Source organism: Tenrec ecaudatus, chromosome 3 (assembly GCF_050624435.1).
Source record: "Tenrec ecaudatus isolate mTenEca1 chromosome 3, mTenEca1.hap1, whole genome shotgun sequence".
In the NCBI taxonomy this organism is placed as follows: Eukaryota; Metazoa; Chordata; class Mammalia; order Afrosoricida; family Tenrecidae; genus Tenrec; species Tenrec ecaudatus.
The window spans coordinates 211,066,109-211,089,542 of NC_134532.1; the positions used below are offsets into that span (position 1 = coordinate 211,066,109).

General features: G+C 48.9%; 1 protein-coding gene across 4 annotated transcripts in view; it reads left to right on the forward strand.

The window, feature by feature from the left end:
• BOD1L1 (biorientation of chromosomes in cell division 1 like 1) overlaps positions 1-23,434 on the forward strand; it is a 62,832-nt gene that overhangs the window by 24,416 nt on the left and 14,982 nt on the right. For 3 of the 4 annotated variants that reach the window (XM_075544523.1, XM_075544521.1, XM_075544524.1), the window contains exons 8-18: positions 1,584-1,722; positions 1,860-1,929; positions 3,299-9,158; positions 10,998-11,062; positions 12,083-12,164; positions 14,528-14,574; positions 16,131-16,191; positions 17,429-17,499; positions 18,172-18,256; positions 19,865-19,944; positions 23,074-23,158. In XM_075544523.1, coding sequence (XP_075400638.1) covers positions 1,584-1,722; positions 1,860-1,929; positions 3,299-9,158; positions 10,998-11,062; positions 12,083-12,164; positions 14,528-14,574; positions 16,131-16,191; positions 17,429-17,499; positions 18,172-18,256; positions 19,865-19,944; positions 23,074-23,158 — 6,645 coding nt within the window. The remainder of the gene's footprint in view (positions 1-1,583; positions 1,723-1,859; positions 1,930-3,298; positions 9,159-10,997; positions 11,063-12,082; positions 12,165-14,527; positions 14,575-16,130; positions 16,192-17,428; positions 17,500-18,171; positions 18,257-19,864; positions 19,945-23,073; positions 23,159-23,434) is intronic. The other variant, XM_075544522.1, reaches the window with a different exon arrangement.

A 23,434-nucleotide genomic window follows, 5' to 3' on the forward strand; every position in this document is an offset into this window, starting at 1 on the left:
TCTCACTTGCTAACAGTTCATTTTTCAATGAACTACCATAGGAATATGAATCAAGGCTAGCCTATGCTATTGATGGAGTTGACTTGCACTTTAAAATAATGCCAAATAGTCATCTAGAATGTTATTTTGAGCTAAATCGAATTCCTCTGGGTATTAACCCTATGTAAAATGCATATACTCATAATTATATGAATGTATGTATATATGAAAGTAAATTAGAAGCGGAGAAGTGTGAAGGGAAACGTCGGATGGTGTAAGATATGACAAAATAATAATAATTTATAAATTATCAAGGATTCAATGGGGGGGGTACAGGGAAGGAGGGAGAAACAATGAGGAGCTGATACCAAGGACTCAAAGTAGAAAACAAATGTTTTGAGAATGATGATGGCAACATATGTACAAATGTGCATGACACAATGGATGGATGGATGGATGGATGGATTGTGATGAGTTGTACGAGCCCCCAATAAAATTATTTTTTTAATGTTGCTACTAGGGTTAATTCATACATTCCTGGGTTTATTCCACACAAAAATGTTTAGATATCTTTGTGATCAGTGGATGGGTGCAGACAAGTTCTCTCACTAATCAACTTGTCTCTGTCTTTTTGGGGTATTCTAGTGGCGTAGTAGGTTGCATGTTGGGCTGCTAACCACGAGCTTGCCAATTTGAAACCACCAGCCACTCTGCAAAGGAAAGATGAGGTTCTCTGTTCCCGTAAAGATTTAGTCTCAAACATCAACAGGGGCAGTTCTACCCGATCCTATAGGTTGTTGTGAGTTGGAATATACTTGTTGGCAATGAGTTTTGTTTTTCGTTTTGTTCTGATCAAAATAGCAGCTTCCAAGAGGGTCTGCTGGACCTGTTAAATTTAAGGACAGTAGCCAGCACAGAAGGTGATGATGACTATTTAGGGGATCCTAAAGGGCTGATCTTGAGTTTTAAGAACATTGAAAACTGCATTCTTGAGAAAAAGCAAGTATAGTTGTACCGAATAATGTTTTTCCCCATCACGACCCATCATTTAAGGGTAACCAGGACTGTCCTGGCTTTCACTGGACAACCTTGACCCATTCACCCGACAGCCCACTCCTCCCCACTTCAAACCGCTTTTTGTTCCCCAAACTCAAGACAGTTTCAAAGGAACGTGATGTGAGTCCCGTGAGGATGCCAAAGCTGCCATGTCGTGTCGATCAAAAGGGGAAAGGGAAAGGTTAGGGGGAGGAGCCCTGCCTTCAGAAGTGTATAGACCAAGATGAGGCCATGTTGGGGAATAATAGTGTCACATTTTGATGATTTTGTTTAATAAAAGTGCGAGCGTGTAGCAATACATTTTTACTGTGTGTGTTTAAAGGGTTAGCATCTGGGTTTGTCTTTTCATGGCATGTTCATCTCAAATAGAAAAGCCAAAGACTTCTCCATCTCCCTTAAAATACTCCAACGCAACCTAAGGACCCTGCTAGAGCACTTTCTCTCCCTCTTTTTTAAATAAATATGATGAGACAATATTAGTGGAAAACAAGTGTTACATAGTGGATAAGCCTCTTCTGAAATATTGCTCGTTGGTTGCTTTTTCCTAGGCAAAAGTAGTGTGGATGTGGAAGAGCCATCTGCCAAGAATGTGGAACCCAAAGTCCCTCGAATTAAAGAAGTCCTTAAAGAACGCAAGGTTCTAGAGAAAAAAGTAGCTTTAAGCAAAAAACGGAGAAAAGATTCCAGGTATATATTTTATGTGACTATGTTCCTGTATGTACTGTGAAAGAATGCCTTTTAAAAATATCTTCCTGAAAAAGTCTTACATATGATTCCCACAAACTTCATGTTCAACCTTTTTTTTAAAAACCGTGTTTACTTAGGAATATTGAAGAGAATTCCAGAAAGAAACAACCTGAAGAAGATTCCAGAGAAACTCCCAAAACAAACGAGGTATGTCTTAATCAATAACGCTTCATTGGAATGGTCTTTTGTTTGGCTCGGTGTATGGGTCATTCAATTCTTTGGAGGGGAACTTAAAAGACATTTTGATCCTCTCCAAGTTAAGTGAAAGTTCCTGCAGAATTCTTAACTCCTATTAAATTTTGAATTCCTCATTTGTTGGAAGATTTTAACTATAAAGTATATTTAAGGTCTTACCATACACACAAGTGGAAGTATATTAGTCTTCATGCTGAAGTTGAAAGAAGTACAGTATAAACTGACTCAGAAGCACAAAAGCTTTTCTGAGGACTTTAACCGTATTTGAATAAGAAAAATTAGAGCCAATTGTCAGTAAGGTACCATTTATATTTCAGACCTCACTAGTAGATTGTCCCACAGGTAGTCTAATTCATACCAAATACATAAATAACCCCACTGCCATCGAGTCAATTCCAGCCCATAGTGACCCTATACACTCCAAAGCTTTCTAAATCTTTATAGGAATAAGCATTCTTATCTTCTGCACAGCAACTGATGCTTTCAACTACCATCCTTACCTGACAGTGCCCCCAGAACTCCACAATAAATTAATCGGATTTCCCTCATTTCCTGCTTTTCAGTTGAAAAATCTCAGCTGTCTTCATCCTCAGGTCTTAGGTTTTTAGGCAGAAGGGGAGCAATGCACGCCCACCAGCCACCCCGCATGCTGGTCGGATTCCATAATGATGTAGAGCCTTGGAAGCCCTGTGGGCCAGTCCTCCTGTGTCCTGTAGGGTCACGCTAAGTCAGGATCGACTCGGAAGCACCTGATTTGGTTTCTGCTATTTGGCTCAGCACTGGATGGGCATAAGTGATCCAGAATGACAAAGCCTTCCTAATTAGATGCACAAATCTCAGGAGAAACAGCTCGTCTATAAAGCTGGCCCAATGTACTAGGAAGGACACCCCACTCGTAGCACAGCAGCTTGTTGCTCAGGTGTCATTAGGCATGTGATGAGGTTAGTGCTCTACTCCAAGGAGTCCCCATGGCGCAGGGGTTAAAGCGCTCAGCTGCTAGCCAGAAAGGTCGACACTTTGAACCCGTCAGCTGCTTCGCGGGAGAAAGATGTGGCGGTCTCTTCCTGCAGCTCTTCCAGCCTTGAAAGACCCCGTGTAGCAGCCCTGCTCTGACTTAGGGCCGCTCTCAGCCGGAACTGTCTCGCGGTGACAGGCGTGTTTCTCTCTTTGTAGTACCAACTGTAGGTGGCTTACAAGGATTACGTGAGCTGTGCTGTAGGGGACAGTAATTTGGCTGTACATAGTAAATTCACTCAAACATTACATTTGAATCGAAAATTGAATTTTGGTGTCTCTCATTTGAATTTTTATTTTCCTACAGCATTGTGAGAAGGAAAAGGTGGCCTCGTCAAAGGACCCAAAGCATGCTCATGCAAAAAGCGATTCGAACAAGCCTACCCGGAGACTTTCAGAGTGTGTGCATTCCACCGATGAGAACAAAAGTGACTCCAAAGTGGAAAGAGAACATAAAAGACGGACATCTACCCCTGTTGTGGTGGACAGCGCGCAGGAAGAGACGGACATGCGAGATGGGCGGAGGCAAGTAGAGCGCTCAGAATCGAGTGCCGAAGAACCACAGAAGCAGAAGAGCACCCTCAAGAATGAGCGGCATCTAAAGAAAGAGGACTCGGAAATACTACATTCCAAGAGCCTGCCGAAGAAAGAGGGCAAGTCCTCCAAGGAGAAGCCTGAGAAGGAGAAGGCGCTGTCAGAAGACAAATCGGCGACCAAACGTAAGCACACAGGGGACAGTGTACAGAGAGCAGGCGAGGAGGCCGAGCTGCACTCTTCTGAGAAAAGCCTAAAAGCGGATGAAAATATCCCTAAGCAAAGCCAACAAGCAAAGCTTTCTTCAGAAGACAAAGTGGACCGCAAAGGCAAGCATAGGAATGAGAGGAAATTATCGGTTTTGGGCAAAGATGGAAAACCAGTTTCCGAATACCTTATAAAAACAGATGAGAACATTCGTAAAGAAAACAGTAAAAAGGAGAGGCACCTGACAACCGAGAAAACAAAAGCAGACCACAAATCAAGAAGATCTAGTGATTCCAAAATCCAGAAAGAGGCTCTAAGTTCCAAGCAGCATGGTGTCACGTTACCAAAAAGAAGTGAAAGTTATTCAGAAGATAAGTGTGATACCGACGCCACGAATTTAGAAAGTAATTTGAAACCAGAAGAAGTTGCTCACAAAGAGAAGCGAAGGACAAAGAGCTTGATAGAAGAGAGACTCGTGTTAAAGTCTAAATCCAAAAGCCAAAGCAAACTGTCAAAAGGGAGTGAAACAGAATTACCAGAAAATGTCACAAAACAAGCAGTCACTCCCAGAACTGACAAGGAGAAGAACACCGAAGAAAGTGACTCAGATAAACAGCGAAAGTCTAAGAGTGAGGACAAGCCCTGTGAGGAGCCGGGTGCCGAGCCCCTGCCAGAGAGCTCTTCCTCGTCCGCCCACTCGGCTCAGAAAGAGCCCAGTCACAGAGCTAAGTCGTCCGGGTCAAAGGAGAAGTGTAAGAGTGAGAAGGATTCGAGTTCCTCCAGGCCTGAGAGGAGGTTATCTGATGGGCACAAGAGCAGGAGCTGGAAGCACAGTAGTAAAGATGCGAAGAAGAAGGAAGAAAGTAAACCGGATGACAGGGATGGGAAAGAAGCTGACAGTAATCATGAAAAGGCGAAGGGTAGTTTGGTGGAGAAGAAATTGAGTCGGAGGTTGTCTGAAAATCGAAGAGGAAGCTTATCACAAGAAGTGACAAAAGGAGATGAAAAATTAGCAGCCAATAGTTTGGGCACTTCCAGTAGTTCTTCCCTTCAGAGACCAAAAAGGAGTGGCGATGCCACCGTGCTTCCCGAGCAAGAGCCCACGGAAGTCGACTCGGAGCCAGCCGGGGCAAATGCGTCTCCAATATCTAAAACCCAGAACAGCAGCAATAATGGTTCTCAGCAAGACGCCGACTCTGAAAACACTATCAAAACAAAGTCGACTTCTAGTCTTCTAAAGGAAGAATTAAGAGCGCCCACAGTGGATTCCAAAACAGCAGCCTCAGCCTGTAAGCCAGGACGTGGAGTGCTAGGTAATTCTGAAAAGCACGCAGGCTACAGAAGCACCCTGGCCAGGAAAGGCCACACCCCAAGTGCTATTTCCAAACCCGCTCCTGAGGAGAAAGAGGTCATCCAACCAGGAACTCACGACATGAATGTCGACTCTGAAACGAGTCACCGAACGTTACCACGTGCCCCATCAGAAAACGAGAGGCTCCGGAAAAGTTTGAAAAACACCTCCAGGCCCCCCGAAGAACGTGCTACTCTAGGAGATGCTGCCCAGGAACATTCCAGAAATGTGGACCCCTCCCCGCCCAGCTCAGCGACTGTCGTGCCTCAGAAAGGGGCTCAGGGCGCAGCGGTGATCCCTGTGTCTGCCAAAAGAACTGTTTTAGAACATGGTGCGACTAGTACCTTCGTCACGGACCACTCCGCTCTCCCCAGTCAAAAGTTGACCGTGGGTGACACCAAAGAAGATGGTGAAGGTTCTACAGTAAATACCGCAAAAGAAGGCATGGATCACCTAAGTCACATTCCAGAAGGTTCTCAGGCCACTGCATTACACAGCAAACAAGGCAAAGGAAGCAGACATCCTGGGAGCAAATTAACAGACAGAACTGTGGAGAGTGTGCATGTCAACAAGAAAATCGGCTTCACGGACATGTCCAAGAGGGAAACGTGTTTTGTTACAGAGTCTGGTTTAAAGCAGAATATAAAAGCTATGGTAGACAGTGGCAAAAAGGACTGCCTTGCCAAGCACCACGTGGCGGACATAAGCACAGAACAAGGTGCTGCGGGAGCTGGGCTGACGGGAGCGCTAAGTAGAAGCAGAGGCCCAGGTGAGCTGAAAGACTCCTCCGCTGGTGTGGAAAGCAGGAGCCAGAACAGTGAAGTAGACACCAGTGCAGGAGGTGACCAGAGGAATACGACAGCTGGGCCGGCTGGAGCCGAAAGGACTTTTATGGCCTCTAGTAGCGACAGGAAGGACAAAGCCGGCCCCTTACACTCAGTAAAGGCAGGGGCTGCCACGACTACGTCCTCAGAAACGGGCCGGGAGGTGGCTCTGCCGTGCACCAGCATTGAGGCCGACGAAGGCCTTGCGGCAGGTGCCTGCTCCAGGAACCACCGTGTGGTGGCTGGGGCAGAGCGCAGCCAGGGCACGGTGTTTGCTGCAGCCGAAGAAGGTGGGGGCGTCGTCACCGAGGGCCTTGCCGACAGTGAGACCTTGCTCACGAGCACCAAGGAAGGGGACAGCGGCGAGTGTGCCACGGCTGGGCCTGAAGAGAGAGCAGCCGGCCCCGCGACAGCTCACCCAGGGAAAGCTGGCGATGGCGGGAGCAGCGTGGGAACAGAGGAAAAGGATGACGCGGTGACCAGTGCTGGCTCGGAAGGAAAGTGCGACGGTTCAGCGGGCAGAGACTCCGAAGTCGTGGAAGGGGCCAGTGTGTGCAATAGTGAAGTTGAAAGCGATGGCGCGGTAACAAGTGCCGGCACAGAAATAAGCCAGGGGTCTTTACGCAGCGAAGAGGTAGGTGGGTCCCCGAAAACGACAAGGCTGGGCCCCAAAAAAGAAACGGAGGGCGCCGTGACGTGCACGGTCGCAGAAGGCAGGAGCGATAGTTTGGTCATCTGCTTGGTGACCGGGGCAGGGCCTCAGGAGGAGCACGCGGTCACGGGGGCCGGCGTGCCCCTGGCTGATGGCAACCGGCCGCCCGCGGCTGGTGCCAGCTCCGGAGGAGACGGCTCCGCGGCAGACGGCACGGAGGGCGAGAGTGCCGTGACCAGCACGGGGATCACAGAGGAAGATGGAGAGGGTGCAGCGAGCTGCACGGGCTCCGCGGACCGCAGCGAGGGCTGCACGGGCTCCACGGATCGCAGCAGGGGCTTCGCCGTGAGCTCTGAGCCAGAAGGTGGCGAGCCGACCATGGACAGCACCGCAGCCAAAGAAGTCACCGCTGTGCCCTCGGCCGCCGCCGACCCCTGCGACGACGAGGGCATCGTTACCAGCACCGGCGCCAAAGAGGACGACGACGAAGGCGAGGGCGTGGTGACCAGCACCGGGAGAGGCAATGAAGTTGGGCACGCCTCCACTTTCACGGAGATAGACGAGAGCGAGGGCGCGCTGGTCTGCGAGAGCGCAGAAGGGGATCGTCGGCTCTGCCCGGAAGTAGAGCGCATGCCCGCGGAGGCCGGAGTCGCCCGCGTCAATGCCAGCGAGAGTGGCGCCGACAGCAGGAGTGGCGCGCAGAAGGCAACGAAAGACACAGAGATCTGCTCGAGTGCCAAAGGGCTCGTGGAAAGCAGCGTGAGCAGCGCAGTTCCTGCGAAGGGCGAGGTGGCGTCAGGGCCCGAAGGTAGCGAGGGCCCTATGAGTGGGGCGGCTGCCGATCACAGGGACGGTCAGCTCCCCAGGAAAGAAAAGCTTGAAGATGCAGCTGTTTCCCCCGGCACGGTGGAGGGTAGCAGTGAGGTCCTCGTGTCCCGAGCGCTCCCAGAATGTGAAGCCGACCCCGCAGCAAGTGGAAAAGGAGACGAGGGCGCCATAACCTCCGTGGAAAACAAGCAATGTGATGGGCTCATGGCGAGTCCAGCCAGCGACAGTAGCCCCGACCCACAGAGTTTCTCTGGCCCTGAAAGTCAAGGCAAAGGCTTGATGATTTCCACCAGCAGCACACAGGACTGCCCTGCTGCGCTCGGCGCCATTCTAACTTTGGAAGGCCATTCCGGTGCTCTGAGAACTAGCGAGTACGTGGGGGAGGCCATAGTACGCGTGCAAAAGTTTGAAGCCCCCATGCCCAGTGCCGTTTCTGGAGCTGACGGCCAGCCCACTGCCACCAGGACTGAAGAGAAAGATGAGTGCGCCATGATTTCCACAAGCATCAGGGAAGAGTTCGAAGTGCCCATTTCCAGCGCCACCACCCCTAAATCGGCCGAAGGTCAGCAGCTGGTAGCGTCGGCTGAAGAAAGCAACAAAGGCCCCATCTCAGAGGACTTGGAGGGGCCCATGCCCAGCGCGCCCACCAAAGCTGAGCGGCCCTTTGCCTCCACCAGCAAGGAGGAGAAGGATGAGTGCGCGCTCATCTCCACCAGCCTAGCGGAAGAGTGCGAGGCCTCGGTTGTGGGGGTGGCTGTGGCCCTGCGGGAAAAGGATGGCAGTGCCATCATCTCCACCAGCTCGGTGGAAGACTGTGACGGCCCCGTGTCCAGTGCAGCCCCCAGGAGGCACGGCTGCGTCTCGCCTGCACCCACTGAAGAAAGCAGCGACACGGCCATGATCTCCACAAGCACCTCCTCTGAAGGAAGGGAAGCCTCTGTGGTCAGCACCGCCCCGCGAGAGGAGGAAGCCAGCGATGCAGCCATCATCACCACCAGCACAGTAGATGCTGCACCGCCATCCACCAGCCTGAGCAGACCCGGTGACTTACCAGCACCGTCCCCTACAAAGGTGAGCCAGCACACTGTCCCCATGCCAAGCCACGCTGCAGAGAATGACCGTCTGTGCCCCAGACCAATCACAGAAGTAAAAGACGGAGGCCCTGGAATGGCCGGAAGCTCCAAAGAGGGGGGCCAGAATGCGCCCATCGGGCTGCTGCTCTCTGTGGGGCGAGGCCAGCCAAACGCCCGGCAAGCGGGAGAGAAGGACAGACGTATCCCGGATGGTTCTGGCCAGCTACTGTTTGCAGGAGGAGGCAAGAATGGGCTGTTGGGCTCTGCTCAGAGAGAGGATGTGCACCCTGAGGCAAGGCCAGCAGGGAGCAGCCCCATGGCAGCATGTTGTTCGGCCAGAAGGGACTTAGAGATGAGCGCTCGCTCACTCCTCAGTCTGCAAGGACCAGCAGCAGCAGGGCAGACAGCCGAGGCCTCCTTGGTTAGCAATCGCTGTGTATTAGCAGCAGAGACCCGTGCTAAAAACACTGACCTGCTGGGTTCCCCCATCGTCTCAGCAGCAAGCCTGTCCTCTGCCCCCCTGGTCCAGTCAGGGCCTGGGGACTGCCTGAAAACCACCACTATCGAATGTGTCAACGGCCAGGAATCCGCAGTCACTCCTAAAGCCGCGGCTCTCCCAGCTGCCAGAAATGGCATGTCGGAGCAAGGAGAACTGTGCCCTGTCCCTGTTTCTTCTGAAGAAAATGTGTGTGGAAAAGGTGAGCCATTAGAAAACTATTTCTCATGGTGAATGTTTAAGTTTCCCAGGGATGCACACCGGTGATAGTGTAGGTGAGCCTCTCAGCAGATGGCTGGTAGTCAGGACAGTGTCGATTTAAGATGTTTGTCTTGTATCTTGGATCGTAATAGCAAGCACAAAAGAACCCTTCCCTAAAATAGACTCATATTTAGAAACTAAAGGAGTCAGGAGCTGGGAGATAGAAGGGTCTGGCTAGCCACTTGCCTACTTGTCCGGGGCGAGCTGCTGGCCCTCAGGCTTCTTCTCAAAATGAAGGGTACCATACAAGAGCACTGGAGAGAAGGCTTTTTTATTTTCCTCCCCCACCCCCAACCCATTTTGCAAATGAGGTCAGAGAGTTGAGATAACTTGCATGACCTTTATATAATATTTAGGGAAAGTGAGTTAAACCCCTAACAGAGTGAGGGGGTGCAGGTCTTATTAGAAATGGATGGTCACTCTGGAAGGTCTGGTTTGGGGGTCAGTCATCATCTTACCACCCAACTTCAGGTTGCTCCTGCTGGTAGGCCCTGGGCGTACAGGTTCAGAGGCCAACTGGCCTGACAAGCCATGTGTTCTATGTCATCTGACAAGCACTTAAAAAGGATGAAGCGCATGATTCGATGCGAACTGAGAGCACTGAGGCTGGCCTTGAAAGGACAGGGACTGGCCTCGATGCTCCTTTGCCTATGTATTAAATGGCCTCTGGGCCTTTGATCCTGGATCGGACTTAGATCTCATGTAGTCCAGCCCCAGTGAGCTACTGCTAATAGGTTTCCCCCTGCTTATTTGTAGACTCCCAGGGTTCAAGCCCTCAGCTGCAAGCTGAAAGGTTAGTCTCTTGAGTTCATGATGTCCTGCCCAGAGAGAAAGACGTGGTGATCTGTTTCCAAACCCTCTGTTGACTCCCTGTGATTGGAACACAGCCCTGCTCTGACACACATGGCACTACACATGACAGCATACTAGCTCTCAGAAAACTCACTGTCATCGAGTCGATTCTGACTCACAGCGACCCTATAGGACAGGATCGAACGGCCCCTGTGAGTTTCTGAGGCTGTAACTGTTTATGGAGTAGAAAGCCCTTTCTCTCTAACAAAGAGCAGCTGATAGTTTCGAACTGCAGACCTTGGCAGAACGCAGCTCAGTGTGTAGCCTCTGTGCCACCAGGACTCCCTAGAGCATACTGCTTTTAGCCAGGAAAAGGGCTAGAGGGTCATTTCAGTGGCAGGGCCATTTCAGGAGGCCCAGTTGCAGGGTCATTTCAGTACAGGGTTATTTCAGGAGGTACATTTAGGAGGGAAAGTGGAGAAGCAGAAGGTAGAAGGATGAGACTCCAGAGGGAGGACTCCTCTTCCGTTTTGTCTGTCTTGGTGGTTGGGCCCTGTCTCCACTTGTGCTGTGTCCGAGTGAAGCAAATAAAGTGAGCCTCTCCACTCAGCCTCACCTTTGTTTCACTGAGACTTCACCTCAGGGATCCCCCAGGTTGCCTTTCAGGAAAAACGTGTTGCCAATCACTGGATATAAATGCGTGAACATAAGACGTCTTTACAAATCACATCTTAGTGCTCTTTATGAGCAGTTCTCTTCCTGGGCAAGCATGAAGTCACCTTACCCCCAGCAACAGAGCAAGCGGCCCAGACTCTCGGCAGGATCCTTGTCATGCCACATGCTCCTTTTTCTTCTGTTGACAGTCAAGTCATCCCACAGAGAAAGGGGCTGAGTGCGCCTGGTGGCAGCAGCCTTCCGTGGCCTGTAGAGTCAGGATTTATTCTGTGAGTGAAGTCTGCGGTGGGATTAATGGTTTGCATTCCATCAGGCAATGAAGAGGCCCCACCGCATATTTCGGGAGCATTGGAACGGAAAGCCAGCTTGAAAACTGAGGTATGACTGATAACTCCGTTGTGCTGAACTGTAAGTAGTGTAAGTACCATGTCACCATGCACACGTCTGCCTAAGCAGCAGAGAGCTCTTACTCTCATTGTGCAAAACACATCTGAGTATTGTCACATCTTGGTGGGGCGGGGTGAGGAGGCACTAAGGGTGGTGAGTTAGATTGTCCTCTGTTCCACATCAGCCAGAACCATGAACCTCACCTCCACTTCCTCCACATTTCATTTACAGCCAGTTCTTCTAGGTCCATTTCCAAAGTAGAACCTTGATGTCCCCGACATCCACAGCCTGACCCTGTTCTAACCTGCTACTTTAGTAGCATCCCTACTGGATTGAGGCTTCCTCTACTCCAACCTCTCCTCCAGTCTTCCACTCACACAGCAGAGAGGGTACACAGAAACATCAGCTAGAAAAAAAGAAAGAAAGAAACATCGGTTAGGTCAAGTCCTTGCCCTGTACCAAGTTTCAGGGAGTTTCCCATTGCACACTAGAGTAAATAGGGATTTAGTTTGCATGCCCCTTGTCCACCTTCATCGATGGCACCTTGAGTGCCTGTGACCGGGTCATGAATGTTAAAGCGGCGTGGCCAGTACAGAGCAGACAGCTGGCCTGGGGGCAGGAGCTACGGAGTTGCCACGAGAAGGCTGGCTTGCCAAGAAGAGAAGTTAGTTGAATGTTGGCATGCATCAGAAGTTGAATGTTGGGGAAAGGAAAGCAAGGAGCCGTCCTGACCCAGGGAGCCACACGTTCTAGTCACAGGCAGGGCAGGCCATTGGGAGTCGCCTTGTGCTCGGCTCAGCCGGAGTTTCCTTTCAAAAGCAATAGGAGATGTGATTGATTTTTCTGTATTGTTTCTTGGTTCTATCTGGCATGTGTTGGTTTTCAAAGCTTGCGGGCTTGAAAGTGGCCATCTGTATCATTATATTATGCTGATTGTGCTTGTTTGGATAATCACCCTCTTGGGAAAATCTCACATAATTTACCTCTCTTGGGACCCTGGACTTTTTTTAGACTCTTGTGCCTTCAGTGGAAGAAACAACCAAAACCCCAGCACAAACAGAAAGTCCGTGTGCAGACAAACCGTGTGGAGTAGGTAAGCTCCTTTCTCTGCCTGCGTCTCTCCTTGTGTTGCAGTGGTGGGTCAGGGAGAAGCCCCGGCAGTGCAGCTCATGCTCAGCTGTCTGCAGTGGAGGCTTATGTGTGCCTGTGATGCTGAGCGGGTTTCAGTAGAGCTTCAAGATGAGGAGGAACTAGGAAATTCTACTAGGAAGTTCCTAGCGGTCTGCTTCTGGCAAGGAGCCAAAGAATCCTGTAGATCACAGTGGCCGTCTGAACCCACCACCAGGCGGTATGGACAGGGAAGCAAAAGTCCTGGGAACTTGAGAGCCTATGCCAAATTGAAGGCCTTTCTCCGTTTTCATTGTAGTGCTAATGCTGGTCACAAGGAGTAGCCGGGGTTATTTCTGGTTGCAGGTAGCATTGAGCCACGCGCAAACGTACTTTGCTGCATTCGCTCATGAGACTGAAAAGTATTGGTAGTGCTTGATCCAGCAGACACGTCTAGCAAATACCTAGTTTCTTATCCTCCCCAGCCCCTTCACAGAGTCATTGCTTTCTCTTCCGGCCTACATCTGGAGAGACTCAGCTTCAGCCTTGGTACCAGGGCCCATTCTCAGTAGCTGGCAGGGAGCCCCAAGGGTGGCTGGCTGGCTGACTTAACTCAGGTGCTCTGTTCCTGGGTAGGCGTGGAGTCAGCATCTCGGGAACCACTTAGCCCTGCACCTATAGCATGGGCTCTTGGGGAAGATGCACAGGGGCAGCAGTAATGTCCACTGCCATCAGCTCAGCTTTTAAACTATCCCCCTGACAAATGTTATGAAGCCAGGTACTTGCGTGTGCTTGGGAAATCAAAGTGGAGAGTGCACCCCCTGCCATCAGATGCATGTGCAAAGGAATAAAGATCAGTAGGGAAGATGAGGCCACCTGGGGACGGAGTCCTGCTTCACAGGGAAGACATGTGCGTAAGCTGAACAATCTCTTAAATAGTGAGTCTAGGGAGCCATGGGGCAGTTCTGCCCTGTCCTGTAGGCTTGTTGTGAGTCAGAATTGACTCGGTAGCAGTAGGTTTAGTTTTGGCTTGTCAGTTAGCATCTGAAAGTAGCCCTGGCAGTACAGTGGATAAGGGCTTGGTTGCTAACCAAGTGGCCAGTAATTCTGAACCCACCAGCTGTTCCTGGGAGAAAGCTGTGCCACTCTGTTTCTGTTATGATGACAGCCCTGGACACGCTGAAGAAGCACTTCCACTGTGTCTCACCTGGGCTCACCACAGGTTGCAATGGACTTGGTTTGTCGTTCAAGGTCTACAAGGCCAAGAAAAGGGTACTGGAGCTTGGACCATTCAAATGCCATGTGCTATGTGTATAAATTGCCATGCATGGCTGGCTTGTGGGAGGTTGTGGGCACCTCCCTCGACAAAATATCTGAAAGTGAATGTGTAAAATATGCAGCCTCCTCAGCCTGCTCAGCGAAGGTCTCCACCAGCTCTGGAAGACGCCTACTCCTACGGACTGGTTTAAACCCGGCTGGATATAATCCACCCAAAATTCAGACAGGGATATGAGTGAAGATTGATCCCTATGTCTGTTGGTACAAATAAGATCTTATTTGTTAATGGCTAAAGAGGTCACATTTTTAGTTTTTAAAATCCTTTGTTCCAACAGTTTACTTCAGATTGCTTTACTGTGTTTAGATACAGCTGAATAAGAGATCTACTTACGTAAAAGGAAGTTGTCTAGAAGAAAACTGTGTTTTCTGTCATTATTGAGTAGAAGCAGTAGACCTGTACTTGTTTCCAAGGAAGATAAACAGACCACTGTTGCTGGCAGGGCAAGGATCTCACTTACTATTTGATGGCTTTATTTTTAAGTGAACCAGCGTTACACTGTAGCTTAACAGTGAGAACGAGTCCTCCCCATTTTCTCAAAAGATTCAGGTAGCCAGCCTAGTGAAACCACTGTCGTGACTTAGTGGACCATTCCCATCTTCGTGCAAGAACCCTAGAGGGGCAGTGGTGAACACTCAGCTGCAGCTCACATGGCTCACTGCTCCATGCAGAGAGGCGGGCAATCTGCTTCCATGAAGGCGTCCAGGCTTGGAAACTGTAGGGAGCGGTTCTTCGATGTCCAGTTGTGCTGCTTGGAGTTCCAATCAACTTGTGGGCAATGGTTGGGTTGAGTTTTGGTTACCATTATCGTAAAAATGGAAGCAACAGTAATTCGTACTGTTTCTATGATAGTACAACAGGACCGAGATTGTAGAAAATAATTGGTCAGAGTTGTACAGTTCACGAGGCTACTTTGAAATGTAACCCTACTTCACTGGCTTGCAGATTGTTAACTAGGTTTCTCTGTAGTGTAGAAGCACTGTGGAACTTCCCTATTTCGCTCTCTTTTTTAGCAGCTGAACCACCAGAGGAGTCTTCCTGGGCGTGTGAATCGCTAAATGTAAGGCCACTTACATTGTCTCTCTTTGGGGTCACGTTGTATTGCATTGGCAGCTGTGGGGTGTGACAGCTGAATGGAGGCCAGACAGTTCAACCCGTTGGCATCTGTGCTCACATACTCTCTTCTTTTTCCACATCCACCTTTATCCGCTGAAGCCATGAAACATAGTTATTTTCCTCAGAAAATGAGTCAGTCTGAATTCAGCAACATTGTAGTGTAAAGCTTACTCTTCACAATTTCCCTCAGAAAACAACTATAGACATTGAAGAACACTCATTTCTATCACAGGAGGAAACTGCCTTCTAAAGCTAATAAAAACGCATCAAATAAATAACAATCTCTGATAAGATTATAATGCACTTAAAACTTGGATCTTGAGGTCTTAAATCAATCTAGACCTACAGACAAAACCGATTTTTGTCTCCAGATTAAAGTTGCCTTGATCTATTAGACTGCTTATCTGAAGGTACTGAGCCATAGACATTTTTCCCCTCAGATAGAGCCCTCATAATCCCTTTAATGTCTGGAGGGATTTCCTCAACATCCCCGCACCCCACAATGCAGGATCCTCTTCCAGAAGGCTGAGAAAGCACCAGCAGCCTGTTCTTCCCAGTGCCCCAGAGGAGCTCAGAGTGCATTGCTTGCCACCTCACTCTGTCCATATGCTCCTTGGGCTTCAAGAGGTTTATGGACAAATACCATTATCTTTTTATTTCATTTTTCCATGAACGTTTTTGACAACCCCTTGAACACAGTCTGCTGAATCACAAAAAGGAGAAAGCCCCACTTGGCTGAACTCCAGTTTTAAAAGGTTCTAAATACAGCTGTAGCCTACAGAGACCTCGTGGAGGCTGCACCTGGCTCCCTCCCCTGAACCCCCAGGTAGCTGTCTGTTCCCCCTCCCGGTACTATCTTCCCTTTCTAGATCTTCAGGATGCTTTGTATCTAGGAATTAGAGTATTGCAGGATAGTTAAGTACTGGCCCACTTGACCCAAGGACTAGAGCTTTAAACTCATCCAGAGGCCCCTAAGAAGAAAGGTCAACTCTGCTTCTGAAAGGTCACAGCCTTGAGAACCCCATGCATCAGTTCTCAGTTCTCTGCACACAGGGGGTCACCAAGAGCCAGAGCAACTCAGTGACAGCCAGCAGCCCCCAGAGTCTTTCCCTTCAGTTATAGCGTAAAGGAGGCTTGACGGGGTTTGCAACAGACAGGAAACCAATGGCAGCCGCCTTCAGAGTTTTAAACAAAATCATGAAGCATTTGGGGGCTGGAAAGGGAAGGGGTGAATGGAATTCCAGGAAATGGTTGTCTCTCCTGCTTCCTGCCCTTTTTCCATAACTATTTTAAAGGCAAGGAGAGTGGGGGACCACTTGTTAAACTGAGTTTTTGGGAAACAAAGATGCCCTTGGGCTTTTGTATGCCAGCTCTTCGGGGCATTTGCTCAGGGAAACAGCCAGATTGTGTAACTCACTTTCCCCTTTGTTTTTCTTATTCTCCTGCGTTCAAGCTTTTGTCAATAATTTTCATAAATAACACTTTATATTGTATGTTTAGGTCAAAAATTCCGACTCAAGAACAAATGAAGGAATCCATAGCAAATCTTATGACAATAAAGGTAAGTTAATGAATTTCTGAGTAATCATTTCAGTATTAATTTTTGATTGCCATTTGATAGACTTCTATGTGCCAGTCCCTATGCTGAGGACCCTGAAAACTTTCACGTCCTTCATATGATCCAGGGAGGTGAGCCTTGAAAGTATCATGCCTGTAGCTGAGGAAACTAAGGCTTTGAGAGGTCCAGGTACTCGTCCCAGTTCATGCAACCTGCACTTGATGCCTGGCCTTAAAATGTGTAGTCCTTCTTGGGTGTGAACGTTGATGTGCCCAGCTGCCAAGCACAAGGGTAGAGGTATGAATCCCCCAGATGTGCCTTATCCAAAAGGTCTAGAAAGCTTCTCCCAGCAAGGCGGCCATTAAAAGTCCTACAAATACAGTGCTTCCTGACACACTTGGAGCCACCATGCGTGGCTCAGTTGGTGGGAGCTGGGTTGGGTTTGCCTTACACGAGCTCAGTCCATTACGGAGGAGACATCTCGGAACTCGAGGCCAAGCACTCAACTGGGGGTGTGTTCCCTCCCGGCAGGCAATCTCAGTATTGGAGCAAACTAGGTGTGGGTCCTCGCTCAGGGATCAGATCTCATTTCACAGCCACTGTTGGAGAGTTAATAGGTCCCTTTCTATCTTCACTAGGTGAGCCCTAGGGTGTACCAGTTGTCACTTCCATGTGGCGGTGTCAGATTTGTGAATGTTTGCTAATGTGTTGACTCCTTGGCCCCTTCTTACTACTGTGTTGCTACATGGGCTGGGGAAATTGGCTATGTAAAATCACGGAGCCCGAGAGGCACAGGTCAGCAGGTCAAGCCTGCTTGCCACTCCCAGGGAGAAGAAATGGTAGGCTATTTCCTCCATAAGGACTTATAGTCTCAGAAATCTAGGGAGCAGTTCTGTCTGCTCTCTCCTATAAGGTGGCTGTCAGTCAGAACTGACTCCATAGCAGCTGGCTTCATTGTTTTTATGTAAAGTCAGCATTGTGGCCCCAGACAGGTTACTTGCATTTTAAGCCCCATTTATTCATCTCAAAAAGAGGCCATAGAGACGCTTCCCTGAGTCTGTTATTGAGAGGATCTGCCGGTAACCAATCTAAAATATTCATGGCAGCGCCACGTACAAGACTGGATGTCATTCAGCTGATTGAATCCCGCTTCCACAAATGATTGAATCCCGCTTCCACAAAAGAAAGTATTTGAATGAGTAAATATCTGAATTCTTTTTCTTGTTTGCATTTGTTGCAGAGATTTCCAATGAGAAAAAAGACAGCACAGAAGCTCTAAGAGGGCTCACCATTGAAGCAAAGCCTAAAGAGGTGCGTTTGCATAATGATCTCAGTGGTAGTCCCACCTGCACAGGACAAAGGGCTCTCTTCCTGGGCACAGGCAACGCGCACACCAAGAAATACGCAGTGGCCAAGTGGGAAACGGTGCTTAGTAGCCTGGTCCCTCTTTTCAGTTAGCAATATGTAATTATGTTGATTTGATGCATTCAAATTAAGGCGTCTGCCAATCAATTTTATCCTTGTTGGTAGACGTTAAGAGATTTTTTTAAACTTTTTGCCGAGGTTGTACAATCAGGACTTTTTCATAAGGCTGCTTGCCTTTTGGCGCCATTAATTTCTGGGCTGCGGAGCAGGAGGAAAGGCCTGTCATCTTACTGAGGACCTGCCATCAGTGGCAGGACACGTCTGGCTTTCAGAGCTACCAGTGTTGAAGAAGTATCTTTTGAAAATTCAACGTTTAGGATTATTGAACTATATCCAGAAACAGATTTGGATAGTTCATATGGACTTATATTTAGATCTCTAGAAAGGACACCAGCTTTCAAAATGAGTCCACTTGGAATCGGTACCAAAAACATTAGTCGAGATTTTGTTAATGTTCATTATAAATTCATTTCAAAGACTAGAAGCAAATGTTTCCCATTTCAGTGGGCTTCTTCCAGATTCTCTTGTTGCCTTTAATACGATCGTTCATAATTCTAGGCTGAAGTTTTGAGCCAAGAGGAAGACAGACCTGTGCCTAAAAGGAAAAGGAAGAAGCACTATCCCTCTTCCGAGGATGAACTGGGTGGGTGCATGTAATATCTGTGTTCTTGTTTGAGATAGTCTCTTTAGAGCCATGTTAGACAAACTGGGTGGGTGCATGTAATATCTGTGTTCTTGTTTGAGATAGTCTCTTTAGAGCCGTGTTTTGCTCCCCACATTTGGAGGGACCACTGTGCTTTCCCACTGGCTGGCCACTGTACAGCCCTTTCTGACCCTTGATCAAGAGGTGAGCTTTGTCCCCACAGAAGACATAACCCTTGGAACTTAACACAAGCCCATACTGTCTACAACTCACAGAGGGCCTCAGCTGTGTGTCCCATGGATGCCCTGTCCAGCTCTGTAAATGTGCATATGAGAGCCCCCTCTGCTCCATCCTGTTGGTTCCTCCTGACCTGGCCCAGTGCCATCTGATGGAACCGTCTGCCTGGAGGGCACAGCTTCTCTCTGGCTTGTCTAATATAGTAGGTGCTGGGCACAAGTTGTCGTTGTATTTACTTTTAGTTAATTCAACTAGCCACAGTGAAGAGTGGCTCCCGTATCGGACCGTGCATTAACCTCTGACACGCAGTACCCGTACGGTAGACTCACTCAATGATGATGTGGGATAGATTAGGTAGTCCACTTTGCCCCCTTTGGTTAGCAATATCGGATTATGCTCCGGTCACATATCAAGTCCCCACTGTGCCTGGGGTGCGTATGTCCGTACAGTCTCAGTTCATCTTCTCCTCACCCTGTGAGTGAGGCTTAGCATCACATTGCAACAATGAAAGGTAAGGTTCCAAGAGGCCCAGCCCTCACCTCACCTCACTCATACATCAATCGAGCCCCAAGGTCTTAAGCTATGAGTCTGCTGTGACCATTCTTCGTGGTCCTCGTTCAGGATGTCGAAGTCTTGCTGGGAACGTTGTTGGTCCTTACACTCTGTCCATAGAACGTACTGTTACTTGTCATTCCAGCATTTGCATTCAGGGATGGGGTGGGGGTGGAGGGTGCTCTTCCTCAGGAGACCGGAAGCCAGTGACCAGTTCTTAAATCATCTGAACTTGTCATCCACAGGGGAACTAGCAAGGTCCACCCGGGTGACTGGTAAGAAGCCAGAGATAAGCCGAGTTCGCAGACCCACATGCACACGGCAGCAAAGAGTTAAGCCAGCTTCATTAAGGCATCGGGTCCCTTCAAAGGAGATGAAGGGCCCTCCCTGTGGTGAGGACACCTGGAGTCTAAATAAGATTTGCCTCAAGAGTGAATCGGAGCCATGTCAAGGAGACGCCATCTAAAGGGAAGTCAGACAGCTTTCTAGTTAGTTGCTCAGTCCATCCTTGGGTCTCATGCATAGTTTCTTCCAAATCTCTCTCGACTCCAGCTCCAGATCAGGATATTTCAGATGTTCCCCAGGGCCAGGGTTCAAGGTTAAGGAGTTTACCACTCCTGTTCTTACGAGGTCTCCTTTGTTCATTTCCTTAGCAGGCATCAGTCCCTGTTCTGTCCCTGTCGCTTATAAATACCTTTAGAACTACCCGAAATGCCACGAAGTCACAAGCCTAGAAAAGGAGTCTTGGGCTGTCTTACATAGAATTTCCTTTTCATTCAGCCTTTATTCCTTTGTGATTCTGTCCGCACTGGTCTACAGATGATAGTCCAGATGCTCCGGAGTCCAGGAGAGAGAGTACCCAGAGGCTTGGCCCAGAAACCGAATCACGAGGCACAAAGGTAAGGTCTCCCACAGTGAATTCTGAGCCCTGGGGGTAACCCAATTGTATCAAGCTGAGGACTTATTCTGATTTCCATCCCAGTGGCTTTTGCCTTGTGTATCTCTGGTAAGAATCACTTTCTTATTCAAGGTGCATCTTTGACAAACCTTGTACTTTATCATTCTAAAACTGCAGGCTTATATTAATCTCACAGTTCAGATATGATTATTACTCACACGTTTGTTCAATCCAGTTTTCTCTCGCTCTTCACTTCTATAAGTTACTATTTTCCCCTTCATCTGAGTTAGCTATTCATTCCTGTTCTTGACTTTTTTATGTTTGTGTGTCTGCCAGACTGTTTTCCCTCAAAATATGTGCTTTTTGCCTGCACCCAAATGTTGATATACGAGCAAAAGAAGAGCAGGAAAAAGGAAAGTGAATCGCATTCCTCCCCCACAATCTGACTAAATGTGTACGGGACCAAGTGTTGGTTATGAGGGTGTGAGCCAGCTTGGGGAGGGAGGGCAGTGCCATTTGCTCCAGTGGTTTGAAACTGGTGGGAGGTGACTCTTCAGCCACATGAATTAAACAGATTAAAATGAGCTCTTCTGGCTGAAACGAGGGAGGAGACTCCCCAAACCACCACCCGCAGCACGAGCGCACTCACCGCATGCCCAGAACACTTCCAGAGATGCCAGCTGAGAGCCACAGCGCAGCTTGAGTCTCAGGACTGCTCACTCAGGAGACGCGCTTTAGCTTCCCCAAACGTGCCCTCGAAATGAGCCCCTCGACACCAGCGGTGGTGGGAAAAAGCTCTGCTAAAGCCATATCCGTAGGTGGCCACTGGGGCCGTGAGGGAAGCAAGCGTCTAGGTCATGGTCAGGTGTGTGATTATATTCAAAGGCTTTAGGAAAAGCTGTGAGCTCAATACAGACTTGAGAATAGCCCCCTTGCTGGTTTTCCCAATTTCAGCCTTTTTTAAAGTTCAATGGACATTATCTCTGCTCAGCTGTATGTGCAGTCTGTCAGTCGACTTTTCATTGCATCAACCCCTCCAAAAGAAATTCTGGCTTAGGACGTAATATATACCGACGAAACACACAGCATTTCCTCTAGTTCTTGAATGTTCCCCCCATCCCCACCCAATCATGACTCCAATTCTACCTTAGTAATCCGGCTAGAGCAGAGCATGTACACTGGTACAGGTAAGAGCTCTCAACACACAGAATCCAGGTCAGATAAACCCCTCAGGAACCGTAATGGGCGTAGCGACACCATGAGGGTGGGGGAAGGTGGGGGGGAAAGAGGGATTCGATCTCGATGATAGACGAGCACTCCCCACCAGGGGGGTGAACAACAGAAATATGGGCGAAAAGAGACCGTGGACTGTGTAAGATATGAAAACAATAATTTTTAATTTATCAAGGATTCAAGAGGGTGGGGGGAGGGAAAAAGAAGAACTGATGTCAAGGGCTCAAGTAGGAAGGAAATGCTTTGAAAATGATAGTGGCAACATGTATAAATGTGCTTGATGCAACTGATGTACGGCTTTTATAAGAGCCCCAAGTAAAGTGAATTATTTTTTTAAAAAAGAAAGAAACCCTGGTTTACGAATCCTACAAAGAGACTGTGGAAGGGGACAGTTGTGCTGCAGGCACAAATGAACAAGCCGATGGAGGAGCTGCCACTTTGATGGCCAGGAAAGGACAGAAGCTCTTTGCCACCCTCACTGCCAAATAAATAGAATGAAGATGGTGTTATGTCTGCTGTAATGTTGACCCAAACCCCAAGAGGTTTAAGAAGATATTTGAAGTGTGGGTGTCCGTCCCCTTCTCATCTGACAGCTACCCCAAATCCTAAGTGTGAAGATCACAAGTCCAGACCTGTGGTTTGTAACAAGAGTCAAGAGGGAAGCCAAACTCAGCAGCAGAGAGTTCAGCTACCGGTTTATCAAAGCAGAGAACCACGTCAATGGAAATGAAGCGGGTCCTTCTCTCGCGGTGAGAAGGACGCCTTATGCACAGAGAAGATGCGCTTCACACCAGAGGTGAAGCAGGTCCCCCTGCCGCTCTGCTGATGGTCAAGCCTGTCCTTGGGTCTCGTGCCTGGTTTCACATGACTCTCTGGGCGCAGTCCTGTTGTAGTATCTTCACCAGGCCTGTTCTCAAGGGCCTGTGGTTTCTAGCTTGTATGCACAAGGACCTTTGTTCATTCCCGGAGCACGCAAGCCAGAAGCCCCTCTTCTGTCCAGAACACTGGATAGTGGGAAGAGGAAGGCCAGTGGGGCATTTCACTCTAGACCCTTTCAAATATTAATCCAAAAGAATGTATTTTTGTTCATGAATACAGTGGTAGGCAGATATTTTGGTTTTTCATGTCCAAAGTATCTTTGCCACTGATGAAATCCCAAGGGTGGAAATAACCTAGAAGGGTGGCACATTGGGGAGAATGTAATCACTGTCCCCGAGCAACCTGTGCAGCTGGTGCTGAGTGGGAAATTACGCTGCTGTGTACACCTTCACCAAAGCATGCATGAAATGCCATCTGAAAGAGGGAAACCATCCTCACCACCCACAAGCCAGTTGCCATGGAGCTGACTCACGTGCCATAGAGCTGACTGTGTTCCATGGGGTTTCCGTGGCCTTTTCAGATGTGGATGACTGCTTCTGGGTGGACTTGAACCTGCAAGCTTCTGGGTTCTCCAGGGGGAATAATTAACTGTTATGTGAGTGTGAGACCCCAGTGGGTCGGTCAGTCTGTCTCTTCTCTCTTTCTCTCTCTCTCTTGGTTTCTCTTGATGCCTTCTCCTCAGCCCTGCCTTCCACCACAAAGGAAAACACTTTGTTTCTAGTTCATGTTGGTTCTCTCCTTGGAGTTTTTCTAAAAAAATCAAGGTCGAGGATGAGGGAGGGAAAGACTTGTGTCCAGTGTGCAGGGAGGGATGGCCTTGACGCTTGATAGTTGAATCTTATACTTTGAGTTTCTGGCTCAAAATCTTTATCTGTTTCATAGTCTCAGTAATGGATACTCTTTCGAAACATTTCCCAGTGGACAATCATAAGAGACAACTTTGTTTTGAAGTTGAGGGGAAAGCTTGGGGGAGGGTGAGTGAGGCGATGACTTCTTGTCTTGTTCTCCACCTCCATAGGGAGAGAGCTGCAGGGATCGAGAGGAACTGTCCGAGACAGGTTGTAAGACAAACAGCACGATGTCAAAGACCACAGAAGAAAGAGGTAAGCCTTACCTGTACGTGGGTCACTTATTTTAGGAAGTGATTGAGGCTTCGAAAAGGCACCCCCGCTGGCTGATTCGCAGTCACCAGCTCTCTGGAGCTTTGGGAGCCTGTGGGGATCACTTGCCGTGAGATGCTTGTTCTCTCCCGAGGGTGCTACTTTACCAGCTCACCAAAGCCAGGCTTTTGGATTTGGGCAGCGTGGGGATGAGGATGGCAGTGTGGTACTTGCCGGGGGTGCAATTGCGGCGGTGCAGCCTGCCCTGGGCTCCTGACA